At 46.3% G+C, this 15,684-nt stretch overlaps 1 protein-coding gene across 1 annotated transcript in view; it reads left to right on the top strand.

Moving 5' to 3' along the window:
- The window catches only part of Trp1 (translocation protein 1), a 52,739-nt gene that overhangs the window by 17,386 nt on the left and 19,669 nt on the right, over nt 1–15,684 (top strand). The window contains exons 6-7 of the mRNA XM_050186669.3: nt 770–830; nt 7,054–7,173. Of these exons, the coding sequence (XP_050042626.1) occupies nt 770–830; nt 7,054–7,173 (181 nt within the window). The remainder of the gene's footprint in view (nt 1–769; nt 831–7,053; nt 7,174–15,684) is intronic.

The raw sequence follows: 15,684 nt of genomic DNA, 5'->3' as shown, positions 1-15,684 counted from the left end.
TATGTTAGCAGCTATGCAGTTCTGACTTTAATCTGTTGATTTTATTTGTTGTGCTGCCGCTTGGTTAGGAATTTCATGTTTCAGTTCATATCCTGGGAACGTTGTGCTACTTCTTGCTGCGTTTTGGGCTGATATCAGTAACTGCAGATTTAATGCCTTTGTTTCTCAGTGTGGCGTGCGCAACATCAGCATTGCAGATTCTATTCCTGGCTTGTCTACTCTAAACAGTTTTCATCGCGCAATAGGTACCAGACATCTGCCGGAGTTACATACTGGCTATGGCATTCTGTCTTTGAGCATGAGTTCACAGGTTTGATTCCCATATGTAGCAACAGCATTCCAGTAGGGCCATAAGGCTGAAACGCTTATGTATGTACTTAGATTTATGTTTGTGTTCACGCTTGCCTCAGGTGGTCTAAGTTGACCTGTGGATCCCCCACTATAGTGTCTCTCATAGCCCCAGTGTTGTTTTGGGACATTAAACCCCACATTTAGGTTTTTTTTTTACTGGGTGCTGGAAGCAGAGGTCAAGCAGCCTGGCGACAGCTATTTCCATGTAGTGCTGTAACATGTGTATTCCGAAATATTTACCAGATATGCTTTTTCAGTATAAATAACGAACTTGTTTAAAGTGCAATGGTGTAGATTTCATTCATTAACAAGAACTGTGAGGACCAAAGCATGATCTTAATATTGCCATGTGCTTGACTTGTGACTTGCCGTGTTGCTGCAATTTGTTTTCTTTTTCTTCTCTACTACCAATTCTTAGCCGTACGTGTGGATATATGATCCAGTGCCACTGAGAACATGGATTATTGGGACATTACTTGGTAAGTCTTGTGCTTTGTTGTTTTGCTAGCATTGTTTGTTTAGGGGGCCATTCTGACATGTTCTGTGGTCATTGGATAGGATGTATGTGTTCATGCACATGTTCTGTGGTGATGATAGGATGTATACTCAAACCTCGCGATAACGAAGTTGTACTTGCAGTGGAAAATTTAGTTAAATCGAGACTTTCATTAATTCGAGGCTTTAAAGCTTCAATAGTAAAAACAACTTCACAGTTTCCCAAAGCATTCCTGGTAGATCTTGTTAGCAAGCACTTATCAACAAATCACAACAAGGTCAGGCCATAGTAGCGTGGTAATTATCCTTCCACTGATCACGTGCAAATTCACGTAGTCAAAAAGAGGGTACAGATACGTAGCTACTGCATTCGGTGGCCTATAAACGCTAATGTGTATGACACCGTCATTAAGATAAAGTTTGCACCAGACTGCCTCAACAGCAGGCATGTCCGGCATGACTAAATGATGATCAATTCCCTGCCACAAGAATGTTGCAACAAATCACCCTCTGGTATCTCTATCTTTGCGAACGATTGGATAGCTCAGCGGCACGATTTAATGGTCGTATATAGCTGCATTCAATTGCATTTCATTCACAGTAATAATATGAGGTTGGAAGGCCAACAAAGTAGCTTGCAGCTGGTCCGTCTTATTCGTAAGACTTCGCTCGTTAACATTCAGGAGCGTTGAGGACGTCGCCACCGGGAAAACCGGACTGCTGGCAGTTTATCTTTATTACGATAGCAATTATATAGACACTCCAAACGCATTTCTGCTGTCGCCGTCACCGTGAGGTTCCACATAAAGTCTAAGGGTAGTAACACCGTCGCCAAACGCCCTGCACTGTATGTGCGAGCGCAAGCATGCGAGGAGAGCCGCCAATCCTGGCCCAATCTCGCCCACACGAACGGGACAGAAGCGAAGAGAAAGCACGGAGATTTCCATAGTGCATGAGGCACCCTACGTTGCGAGTCACCGGGGGGAGGGCAGGCAGGGGGCGTTCTCCTCCAGCTGCAGCTGCGTGTTGGGGGCAGCGTCTAGATGTGTCGGCGGCTCGTAGTTTTGTGCATGCTGTGTGTCCGCGGCTCTCAGTTGCATTGAAGCGATGGACAGCACGAAGATCACTTCGCTCGCTCGGGATCAAATCCCGGCCATAGCGGCTGCATTGTGATGGGGACGAAATGCGAAAACACTTATGTACTTAGATTTAGGTGGACGTTAACTAACTTCAGGTGGTCAAAGTTATTCCGGGGGCCCCCCATTATGGCGTGCCTCATGATCAGATCGGGGATTTGGCATGTTAAACCCTATAATTTGTATTTTTACTTTGCTCGCTGCTGCTGCCGCATTTCCTCAAGCCAGTGTTTTGACAGCAACTGACCACGGTCATCGAGTGTGATGCGTTCATGTTTGCTGTGCGTGCTGACAACCTGCTTGTTCGTTTAGTTATAAGCAAGTGGACGTATACAAGTTAATACGACTTATAAAAGTACTATCCTCACTTCGTATACTGTCTGCTAATTTGCTATCGCAATCGATCCTTCGACTTTTGGGCAAAACAGCAACATTTCTTAAAAATTCGATGATATTCTTATGGCTATCATCCCAAGCATAACTACAACCATTTATCTGAACTTTGTCGTCAATCAGTCTAACCTATTCTACTCTGTCGCGAATTTATTTGGTTCTTTTCCACTTTTTTAAAATTATTAATTCATGAATGCCGAACAAGTAATCTTCGCCTATGGAGTAACCAGAGCCTTTCAGTTTGGAGCAAGGCTGAAGTTTTTTAACTTCACAATTATTGGCCTAATTCTAGGTGCACCTTCTTAGGGTTCTACCAAGGCGGTGAATGCGCTCAATTCTCAATATTTGTACCTCCAGAGTATCCTTAAAAGTTGTCCTCAGCACTATATCATAAAGTGTTTCAAATGACTCGTTCTGCTGTTCCTGGACTGCATAAACGATAAGATTCGACCTCTGACTTTGTTTTCAAGATCATCAATTTTTAATATTTTTCACACTGTTTTCTAGTTATACTATTCGCTTTATGCAATTGGAAACATGCTTTTCTAGACCACTAACTTTTTCAAGCTTCCTATCGATTGCAGATAGTTATTGATTTCTCACAGATTTTCCCTCGTAATTTCCCTTATGTCTTATGCGATTGATTCTAATTGCTTTGTTAGCTTGTTGTCTGCCTGCCCCAGATTAGTTTCAACATCACTGCTAAGCAATAAAGGAATCAAAGAGAACTAATCACATGAGAAAGCATTTCACACAAACAACCATGGGCATGGCAGTAATATTAGGCAGATATTGTTGCAGTAACACTTGCCATACCACCTGTTTACCTGGACAGGAAACAGGAACGGGTTTGAGGTCTGCATCGTGGTATCACTGCCAGGCTCACTGTCTAGTACTTTGGCGAAGCGAAGTTTTTAGGGCTGGCTTATAGAACCGTGTGACGAGTTGCGTCACAGGATGCTGTAAATCGTAGATGCCATAGCTGACCATGCTTAGTGCTTGCAGCCAGTGCCCACAAATTAATAAACAAAAGTGCAAGACGCTACATGTACTCATCCTGAGCAAAAAAAAACTCAGTTTTGCCAGTGAGGCAGAACGTTGATGGCGATAGCATCAATGCCCTGAATTGAGGTTTTTAGTTCTATCGGTGTCGTGCGTACTCAGGCAAACTTAACAGTTCACTTGATGAGCACGAATGCGCTGTCAGCGTGAGCGACTGCTTCGCACTGTGTCTTGGAAAATTTACATTGTGACTGCCAGCAGTGCATACATGGGAACCCAATGCAAATGCGCATCGAGGCGCTATCCGTCTCAGCGCAGCCTTTGCACTTGCCGTGGAGAGCTTACTTTCAAGATACAGCACGTGGCCTGGGTTCATATGCGGAGTGGAGGAGATGTGCATGCTAGAAGGAAAAGGCAGCCAGACATGTGTTCTTGCCCCTGCCCTGCCCCTGCACTCCATCACAGCACGAGCTTGATCACATTACCGTTTGTTCGCTCCCTTCCCATCTGCTTTGCACAGAGTGAATCGGCAGCTCTCGTGTTTCCCCGGGCACTGTGAGCGGTTGCACGCACCGTGGCGCAGCGGTGTTTCCTGCCTACTAGATTCATTAGCCATACAGGCTCCAAGTACATGCTTGAACTGGTCGAAAACTTCGTTAAACGTTAAATGGAAACTGTGTGACAAAATTACTTCGCTAAATAGTGAAAAAAAAAAAAAAAAATGGTTTTCAGTAGAACTAGGGTTGGGAAATGAAAATAGTTCATTACATCGCGAATTGTGTTAAATCGAGGTTTATTATATTGTGGTTTTACTGTATATTCGCTTCGAATACTACACTTTACTCATAAATGTCGTTTTCAACAGTATACTATGTCACAAACGTTCCTGGAGCTCAAATGTATACTCTTAAGCATTGTTCATTCAGGTTTAATGGGACTGCCAGAAATGTCGAAATTATCCGAATGTCAAATTGTTGAATGAGCCAAGAAAGCTACGAATAAAAGTTTAGGATTAGCATGCATGCGTTTATATATTCAAGAAAAATGTTGCCCTTGTTTCATATTTCACCACACAATACCTGTGCTGGTGCCACGGTTTTTGTTATCGTGCGCAAATTATAAAATCTTGCGACAGGTTTGGGAAGGAATGTAAACTGAACTTGTACAGAATGTTGAAGCACCTGCATTTACATGGCATGATGGCAACGAGGCACAGCACATTTTGATCAGAATAGATGTGCTTTTTCTTAACAAGTGCATCTTCTATTTTGTCAGCAATGATCTGGCTGGTAGCAAATCCTCCATTGCGATTTGCAGTAGAGCTTGTTAATAAATCGCATTTCGTACGATTTCCTGGTGCCAACATCCGCGATTGAGAACGTAAAAAATGACCCAATATAGTACACTTATTTATTGCCGGTTTATATGTTCCTGAAAGACACGATCTTTCAGCACCAACGTTTAGTGTATCGCTAAATTGCAATCACATGAAACAGTTTCCTGCTGCCGGATCCCATAAAAACAAAAAGTGTGAGGCACAGGCTTGTTCCAAGAGCAATAGGCACCTACAGCGGCAACTTTCCAGCAGTACTCACCCGCCCGTGTCAGAAGAAAATGCCGCCACGCACTTGGTTTCCTATTCTGGTACCAGCAGATCTCCTCATGGGTCATGGAGCATTGCCATTCACAACTGTTGCTGCCAGCCAATTGTGATAACCATCTTCACCTATCTGTTTCACAGTCCATGTGGCATACGAAGCGTACTGTACGCTTTCAGTTGGCAATAACACAAACACGCCGCCATTGCCTGCTGCGGACGACGTGAAGTGAACATCATTTTTCGCTCAGGCGGCATCATGGCATCATATTCCAGCGTTACCTATCAGCTCGATCATGTTTTGGTTTCCCATCGCTGTTTCAAAACGACAATGGGTGTCTTGGGTTGCCCCCATGAGCTTAACGCGCATGAGCATCTCATGCCTCAACAGTTTGATTCCTGCTAAGCGGGCACATCAAAACTTCCCGCCAAAATTTTCTGCCCGAAAAGGCTGCTGACCCAGGCCAAATTCAAGGAGCAAGGACTGTAAGCTTGCCAAAGCCGTAAAAACAACAATGTGCATCTTGAGTGACTCGGACTCCACCGTATGGGCACAGGCCGGCACTTCGTGCTGCAACAATTCACACGGTGCTTTTCATTATGTGGATGCCAACTACAGTTCAGTTTGCAGAGTTGTTTAGTGGCTTCAGATCATACATTCTCCCGGTTAGTATGTTTTTCATCTTGTTTTGTCTCAAAACGTGTGAACGAGATTCTCTGACTGTAGCTTGTGGGTCATAGTGTGAAAAACACAGACTATGACCCACAAGCTACTTATGCACCATATGCACTGGTGGCTGCCACTGTGCTTATCCCATCTTGTTATAGTGCAAAAGGGCGCGAAACGATATGAAGTGACCACAGGACAGGAAAGAGCTCATCGCTCGCTTTGTGCTGAATTAAAAGAAAGCTACTGCTTTCCACAAACACTGTCTCAATTTAATGACCCCCTGATTGCTATTCAGGTTTTTCTGTCAAGCCAAAGCAAAAGTGCCAAGAATTTCAGCCAACATAGATAACTGCCAGAAATCACTGTAAACAAAGTTGGCACAGTAGTAAACATATTGAGCAATGTTTAAGCTCTGAAGATTCATGCTGGTTCACACTAACGTATGCGAAAATCATGGTACGTGTGATACTGGCTGGTTACATTGTGCCCTTTTTCTTTCCTGTGGTCCTTTGCGAGTGTTTTAATCGGCATTGTGAGTGCATTGTGTGTTTAAGCGAAATCCGGTGTGCACTTTATTCATTCTGCCAACCTTCACTATAAGTGTCACCATTGCCCACACCCGAAATTTTTACTTAAAGGAGAGTGTCTGGATTCGCCCAACCTTTTAGGTCCAGATTGACTGCACATTTTTCAAACATGGCATCCTGCTTACTGTGATCAGATTGTACTTTGACACAGTGGCTGTGCTTCCAAGCAGTGGCACGATGGTGTGTCCTCAAGGCCAGTGAAGAAATTTGTTGCGAAAGCTGTGTTGAGGAACAGCTAGTATGTTAAGGGCCAACTGCAATGAAATTTCACTTTTAATCAATTTACTTATATTTGTACTATATATTATCAAAGTACTCGGTAGTGCTGCAGGACTGGTCAATTGTGAGAAGTTTCTTTTAACAGCTTTTAGACAGTACCTTAGCAGACGACATGGGCGTCTGGTCGTAAGCCACCAACACTGGCCATGTTCCGCTATTAGCCGAACATGGCCTCTGAGATCAACAGTTTACCATGGGTGCCACCCTGTATAGGAGATCATGCTCGAGTGTTGCGCTACTCGTCAGCGTTTCAGGTTGTGCGTCATTTCTGGTGAGCAATAATGGCTGCATTTTTCCAAGTTTCGCTGTCGAAAGCGTTTTTCTTTGTGAACACTTTACGACACAACTTCGTCTGTATCAGATTTTAAAATGTTGCAGAGGCTGCTTTGTAGCTGCTCTTTCTGGAACCAAGCTTTTTACGAGGTACAAAATTTAATTGGCATTTAATGGTAGCACTGAGAGAATAATTTTGTATGAAATTTTCGTTAATCCCGCATTCTAAAGGATTTTTCACTTTGTTAATGGGTTCCCCTTTTTCTACAGTGGTGGGAGCTGTGGCTGTGTGCCTGTTCCCCCTGTGGCCACGGACAGTGCGGGACTACGTCTACTACCTTAGCATAGCCACTGCCTTCCTTCTGGGCATCATCATCTCCCTTGCTTTCTGTAAGTGTGTGTGTTTTCTTTGCAGTGTGTTACAGTGGCCTCCCAAAAGTGCTTCTCAGCTAGATGTTTTCTGTCAGTTGAAGGTTTAGTTTTAGCAGTTTGCTAATGACTTCAGCATCATTGAAAGCGCACAGCTCAAGAACAAGTTAAGAATTTATTTTTTGGTGAGTTCCTTTGCCTGTGCAAATGGTACTCCACACTGGATCTTGGAAAATATATTTGATGTGTGGGAGAAAAATTAGCTATATCACCTGTAGCAAACATGAAAGATAACCAGACAGTCAAAAAAGTTACATGCTCTAAATCAATCTGATCAAGGGCTATGAAAAATGAGTATCAGTGACATGACCACCACCCATAGGTAATGGTAGAAACCTACAGCTAGCTCATTTTCTATTATATTTTGATTATGCTCTTTGCACGTGCAGCTGCTGGCCAATAATTAGGAACTGTGGGCAGGTATGCTAGTATAATTGAGTCCGAAAATAGCATATTTGACAAAACATAACTGTTTTTATTCAACAAGCTACCAAAGAGGCTTAACAGGCACATGGGCTTGCATGTAACCTGGTCAGTCTGTGTTTCGACAGCTGTTATGCTGTCACTACAGGTATACAAAGTATGGTTCATGCATGCTGAAAATTGCTGACCCTTGGCAACTTGAACACAAGTTTACTACACTTCATGTTAATGTGGAAAATTTAGAAATTCCCACTAGGTCACCATTCTCACCAGCCTGTGCTTTATTATGTCGCATCTAATGCCTCTAAAATTGGAGGAATTTGACCCTGTATCAGTCGTTACTCATCGTACTTGCTGTCCAGCAATAAACTCAAAATTGGGGGTGGCACCGAAAAAAAAAAGAAGAAAGAAAGAAAAAATGTGCCCTGAATATTTGAATACCCGTGCCCCTTGTTACTGTGAGGCTGGCTTTCCCGCGAAGTATTAGGCATTAATTGGCTAAGCATGCCTTGCAGACAAAATTTCGCTAGCAGCTTGAAACCATCGCAAAATTCAGCACGAGATTGCCCCAATATTCTTATATTAGGTAGAAACCAATGCTAAGAACTGCATTTGGTCCCGTACAGCCAGCAATATATTTGATTTGATTCGAATGTTCGTATCCAACCAAATATTCTAAAATATCCAGATATGTATTTTTAGAATCGAATGCAAATACAGTCGCCGACCGTTTATTCGGACCTCACGGGGACTGCAGAAATGTCCGAATAAACAGGTGTCCAAAAAAGCAGATTAAGAAGAAAAAAAAAATGAAATCCTTTATTTCCACGCACTTATTCGGGCTCGGCAGTAGGCTTAAAGAAATCGTGAATGCGCCGTTGCACGCTGTTCCGTTTACGTGCAGTCAGATAAGCCTGAATCTCGGAGAGGGTCGTACGGTCACTATAGGCGGCTGAAAGCACAGCCACTGCTTGTACACGATCCGCATGCGACGGCAGCGTAGCACATGGAGCGTCAACTTCCGACTCAGTCATCGTCCGGCGGTGCAGCAGAAACCTGACGAATGATCTCGCCGTCGTCGAGTTCTGCGCATGTCAGTACAGCAGTGTCACCACCTTTGAAACTGTCAATGAGACGGTGTCCGGAATCGCAATGCAACCACTGCGCAAGTCTCGGCAGAACATTTTCCGCGTCGGTAGGGAGCACATCGGAAGGCGACAAATCTTAGGCCTCCCGGCACCCGCTTGCCGGCATTCCGCAGCGCAGTCTGCGCGGGCACTGTCGGCGCCATTAGAGACTTGACGCGATGTTTCCGTATGCCGCGTTGGATCGCCGAAACCTCGACACAGCACACAAAGCAAACACCGCCGTGCCGACACCAGTCACACAAATGAAAAAACGCGGCCTCGCAGCGTCGTGCGCGAAGAAACAAATCAGCTGCTGGATTGTCTTGACATGGCTCACTAAGCTGAAACCGGAACTGCTGCAGAGCCACTCTATCGAACCAGGCAGAAACGATGATGATGAGCGGGGATTTCCAGTAGCGCCACTTCGTGGGGCAGCAAGGAAGCTCCGTTCAAAACAAAAATGGCGTTCAGCAAGTCGAACCGTGCACCGGTCAGAGTCGATGCACGGTGCTCTCGACCGAGTTGGCTCAAGGAGAGTCCGAAAAATCCGACGAGAGGTTGCAAGGTGTCCGAACTTTCGGCAGTTGTTATACATTATGGTCTATGGGGAGAATGGCGGTGCCGCGAAGCTGACCGAATAATCGGGCATGTCCGAATTTTTGGAGTCCGGAAAATCGGTTGGCGACTGTATTACAAATATAATGTTTGATAATATTGTTATATGGAGAAAATTTATGTATTTACAATATATACAGTTACAAGGGTGTAGCTCAGTGACCAGGGTAACACCATCACCTGATCTTCGAGGCACTTCAATCTCCTCTTCACCTGCCAACGTCATTTTGTCCACAGTGACACAAACTCGTATGTGACAATATTCAAAATTTCCATATATTTGCATAACCCTAGTTTCTTCGCTACTTGGCACTTCTCTCCTATCATCGCTACTCTTGATGGCGTAAATATTGAGCATGTAGTTGGCGTCATTTCACACTGTGTGATGGTTATGATCAAAGAACAATAATTCAGGCTCTTTTGCACAACTGCGAGATAAAAAACTTTATTATTATCCTTTAAACTTTATTATTATCCTTTAAACTTTAAATTAACCCCCAGCAGCAAAAGCACCGTCTCGATGCTTTTTAGAGCGTCGAATCGGTGTGCGAATTGTAGGGCTTGAATCGCGAAACGTGCACAATATCAGTTCGTGGTGGGGCAGAAGACGTCGAAGTCACAGGTGATATCTCATATGTGAAGCTGGCGACTTGGCGAAGAACTCAGTATGGCTTGACGTATCGTGGCAGCAGTTTTTCGCAGAGGCTGACGCGACGGGAGGGTAACCAAAGCAGGACAAGTGACCCAGGGCTGAAATGAGTACCCGACAATGACCATCATAACGATGCTTTTGGATAGTCTGAGACGCCAGAAGATGACCACGGGCAATGCTACGTGCTGTGGCCGCTGTAACAATGGCGTCGTGAGTGTAGAACGTGGTAGTATTGGCTTCGGAAGGGAGCAGCGAGTCAAGAGGCAGGAGTGAGTCACGGCCATATAGCAGATAGAACGGAGAATAACCAGTAATATCGTGACGTGATGAATTGTATGCAAAGGTCACAAAGGGTAAGGAGCAGTCCCAATCCCAGTGATCATCGGACACGTACATAGAGAGCATGTCCGTTTGTGTACGGTTGAGATCCTCGGTAAGTCCATTTGTGTGCGAGTGGTAAGCTATCGTGAACTTGTGGGACGCTGAGCAAAAGCGAAGAAGGTCGTTGACAACCTTAGAAAGGAAACAGCGGCCTCTATCAGTGAGTAGCTGATGTAGGGCACCACAATGTAGGATCACTTCATGGAGGAGAAAATCAGCCACATCAGTTGCACAGCTTGTAGGTAAGGCCCGCGTTATGGCATAACGCATGGTATAGTCTGTCGCAATGGCCACCCACTTGTTGCCCGAGGATGAAGATGGAAATGGGCCAAGGAGGTCCAGGCCAATGTGGAAAAATGGTTCACTGGGGATATCTATAGGCTGAAGGTGCCCAACGGGAAACAATGAAGGCTTCTTGCGGTGTCGGCATAGTTCGCAGGCAGCGACGTAGCTTCAAACACAGCGATATAGCCCAGGCCAGAAAAATCGCCTGCACACACGGTCGTACATACGGCAGACGCCCAAATGACCAGCAGTGGGCATATCGTGTAACTGCGAGAGAATTGTTGAGCGCAGATGCTGGGGAACGACGAGAAGCAGTTCAGCACCATGTGGATGCATATTGTGTCGGCATAAAGTCCCGTCCTAGAGAGCAAACCTACGGAGGGAAGCGTCCTGTTGCTCCGAGGTAAGGCGTTCGATGATGGATCGCGAATATGGGTCACAACGCTTCTCGTCAGTGATGCATGAGAAGTCGGAGATCAACAAAACGCAGGTATCTGTATCGGTTTCGGTGCCATCGGGTGGGTTGACAGGATAGCGAGAGAGGCAGTCAGCATCTAGATTTGTAGGACACGGAAAAGGTGTACTCTTGCAGGCGTAAAGCCCAGCGGCCAAGACGGCCTGTCGGGTCTCTGAGTGAGGATAGCCAACATAAGGCATGATGATCTATCACGACGGTGAAATGTCGACCGAACAGGTAAGGGCAGAACTTGGCAATGGATCAAACAAGGGCCGAGCATTCACGTTCTGCTATGGCGTTCTGGTGCTGAAAGAAAACGGCTAGCATACGCGATGACGCGATTGGTGTTCCGCTGTCGTCGGGACAAGATAGCGCCAATGCCATGGCCACTTGCGTCAGTGTGAATTTCACCGTAGGCATGTGGATCAATATGACCCAACACAGGTAGATTGATAAGGCGACTGATAAGCGTAGAAAATGCTGCAGCCTGGTCGGGTCCCCAAAGAAAAGTGGCGTCCTTTTTGAGGAGGTCTGTGAGAGGACGAGCGATTTCTGAAAAGTTCTGAATAAATCGCTGAAAATAGAAACACAGCCCTAGGAAACTTTGGACATCGGTAGAAGAACTCGGAAGTGGAAACTCACCAACGGCACAAACTTTATCAGGATCGGGCTGGACACCAGCAGCGTCAACCAAGTGACCAAGTACTCGTATTTGGCGGTGGCTGAAATGGCATTTTGCAGAATTGAGTTGTAGGCCAGCTCGTCGAAAAACAGCAAGGATAGCTGAGAGTCGGTGGAGGTGGCTCTCAAACGTTGTTGAAAAAACAATCACGTCATCAAGGTAGCAGAGGCATGTGGTCCATTTGAATCCGCCCAGAAAAGAGTCAATCATGCGCTCGTATATAGCAGGGGCATTACACAGTCCCAAAGCCATCACTTTAAATTGGTAGAGACCATCTGGGGTGACGAAGGCGGTTTTTTGGCGATCTCGTTCATCCACTGTAATTTACCAGTAGCCAGAGTGCAAATCATTCGACGAAAAATAACTGGCACTGTGTAAGCAGTCCAGCGCATCATCGATATGTGGAAGCAAATACACATCCTTTTTGGTAATCTTATTATGGTGACGGTAATCGATACAAAATCTCCAGGTGTTGTCCTTCTCTTTAGCCAGAACGACAGGTGACTCCCACGGACTGCATGAAGGCTCGATAATATCTTTGGAGAGCATTTTGTCCACCTCTGTTTAGATGACCTGGCGTTCAGCCGCAGACACACAGTAGGGCCTCCGGTGTATAGGAAGAGCGTCACCAGTGCGGATTGGAGGGGCGACGACACGGGTTAGATCTAGCGGGTGATTGCCCAAATCAAAGATGTCTTAATAGGACATCAGAATGCAGTGAAGGGCATCGGCGTAAGCAGGTCGTAGATCAGTAGCGATCATTGGCGTAAACTTGTCGTTGCGGGAAGTAGGAGGGGCAGAAGCTGCAGCAGTGTCAAATCGTGGGTTGGGCGTAAGAGCAGCTACTCCACAGCCTTCCAAAGGGGATAGCAGAGCGATAAATACACCCACAGGAAGCACTTACAGACACGAATCAAAGCTCAGAAGAGGAAGCCAATCTAGATTGTTGGCAATAGTTACAAAAATTGAGCATGGTAGTGCTATTTGACGTGCCAAGAGGACGTCGCAAAGTGGGGGCATCATGTAAGGACCATCTCGAAGTGGTGGAGAAGGCGACATGAGGACATAAGTCAAGTTGCAGTCGAACTAATTCAATAGAACGAAGGCGGCACTTGTGGTTATCGGTCAGGTCGACAAAGTAATGGGGCAGTTCAAGACGAAGAGTGCCAGTTGCACAGTCAATAAGTGCTGAATGGGAGTCAGAAAGTTGATTCCAAGAATCACTTCGTGTGGACACTCGGCCAGTACAGTGAACAGGACTAACACTGGACAGCCGGCAGTAGTAACACAGGCGGCGCACATCCCCATCATGGCTGTTGTACTGCCATTAGCTACTCTGATGGCAGGCGACTGGGCAGGTGTCAGGACTTTACGGAGATGGCTACGAAGATCTGATCGCATAACCGACACCTGAGCGCCAGTATCGATGGGGTATTGAATGGGTATATCATCAACAAAAATTTCAACAAGGTTCGGTCAAGCAGTAGGGGTCAGCAGAGGTTTTGCAGTCCGAGTCGTCAATGCAGCCGGACCTCCGGGGGATGCATTGCTCAGTTTCCTGAGAAGCGGCCCATGTAGGACAGGGACGAGGGACGTCGAGGTGTAGGCGAATGGGATTGACGGCGTTGCGGACAGGGCAAGTGGCTAATAGCGTTTCCCCGAGAGGGAAGGCCAGCATGGTATGGTTCAGAGAGGGGTGACAGAGGCCGAGGGTCTCGGTCAAAGCGGCGATCAGCATATGGTCGAGGCGAGGAGTACCAGCGGCTACTACGGCAGTGGCGGGAGATGTGACCGACCCGGGAGCAAGCAAAGCAAATTGGCTTGTCATCCTGTGTTCGCCACTCAGAGGGGTTCCAATGTCGATTCGGGAACGACTGTCGAGGGGCAGCAGAGGCAATGACAGGAGCGGTAGGGGTGGGACGTGGGTGGACGGCAGACTGGATGTCCATGTTTGCAATTTCTTGGCAAACATCTTCAATGAGTGAAATGGTCATGTTGTCATGCATATGGGGACAGTGAGAACTTGGAGCCATAGCCTCAAGTTCGCGACGAATGACCTGTGTCAAGCTTGGCATTGTAAGCAGATGTGACGCCGGAGGGTTGTTGCAGGAGGAAGCGGCAGCCGTATTCAGAAGTCAGTCCAAGCGTTTTACGATGCGTTTGCTCTTCGCTTGCTCAAAATTCCGGCATTCTTTTAATGATGGACTCAACGGTTGGGCAGGTCCTGCAAAGCAGGAGGTTGAATGCGTCGTCCGCGATGCCCTTCAATATGTGTCCGACTGTATCGGCCTCCAGCATGTCCACATCCGCACACGCAACGTAGGATTCGGTTGATGTCTGGGCACGAGACGCTAGCTCTTGCTTGGCCTCCATTTAATGGCCCACAAGCCCTCCAAAAAGATCGCATAGCTTTTTCTTGCAGGAGTGTCAGCTTCTAATGTTGGCTTCATGCGTCTCGAACCATACCTTCGTGGATCCTCCCAAGTGAAATATCACGTTGGCCAGCAATAATGTGGCATCCCACTTGTTATGCTTACTGACGCGCTCGTATGACATCAGTCAGTATTCAACATCGACCTTGCCAGTGCCAATGAAGATTTCCGGATGAAGTAGCTGGGTTAGCACTACTTCCACTGTTGTCTGAGTGGTGGAGGCAGCGTCAGTAGCCATAACAGCGGAAGCGATGTGATGCCCACTGTGAAGATCCAGGGCCGGCTTGTGGCGAGATTACCCCGCACCTTCACCAAAATGTTACGTGGAGAAAATATATGTACGTCCAATATATACAGTTACAAGGGTGTAGCTCAGTGACCAGGGTAACACCATCAACCGATCTTAGAGACATTTCAATCTCCTCTTCACCTGCCGATGTCATTTTGTCCACAGCGGCACAAACTAGTATGTGACAATATTCAAAATTTCCGTATATTTGCATACCCCTAGTTTCTTCGCTACTTGGCACTTCTCTCCTATCATCGCTACTCTTGATGGCGTAAATATTGAGCATGTAGTTGGCGTCATTTGACACTGTGTGATGGTTATGATCAAAGAACAATAATTCAGGCTCTTTTGCACAACTGCGAGATAAAAAACACGGGTGACACTAAGCAGCACTAAGCAGCATGAGAGGCAGAAGGCATTGAGCAGAATGACAGCGTTGACTGGGACCATCTGCCGTGACAATGGGCCTGCATGGCCTGAAATATTGTTGGGGTCCCTGGCTCACCAGTCCATTGTTGGGTACAAGATGGAACGAATTGTTTTCACACGAGAAAAAGCAGTCGCTGCGGATCTTCGACGCTCGCTTGAGTGCCTGCGCATGTTTGCAGGTGTGAAAGACATCATATTGTTTCCCAGAAGATGCCCCCCAAACTCGACGAATCACCATTGGAAGAGTGGCTTGGTTGCCTTCACATTTTTGCAGGGTGAAAGGTTTCCTCGTTTCCCTGAAACTGCCCCGAAACATGACCAGTCGTCCTTGAGGTGGCCCTCGCATGTTGTTGAGCACAGTGCAGGTTAATTACCCGACACCTTCGTTCGCTATAGCTTTGGCACCTGTGTACTGCTTGCTTAATTAAGTGGCGAGCCACAGGGTGGTTCAATGCGTTACCTGACTAATGTAACACAGACTCGACTGCTTCACACACTTGAATTCCTTCACTCAACCTTGGCATACGTTTGCCACACCCAATATGTGTGCATATTCCAAAACCTCCACACCAGACGCGACCAAAGTGAGCCGACTAAAGCCACTGCTTGCCTATCACGTGAGGGCCTATTTCCCATCATCCCATTCCTCTAAATTTTTTATGTCTAGGCTTCAAAATTGTCACGTGACGCTCCATCCCAG

The sequence above is a fragment of the Dermacentor andersoni genome, chromosome 3 (genome assembly GCF_023375885.2).
Source record: "Dermacentor andersoni chromosome 3, qqDerAnde1_hic_scaffold, whole genome shotgun sequence".
Classification (NCBI taxonomy): domain Eukaryota; kingdom Metazoa; phylum Arthropoda; class Arachnida; order Ixodida; family Ixodidae; genus Dermacentor; species Dermacentor andersoni.
This window is presented reverse-complemented; position numbering and strand designations above follow the sequence as displayed.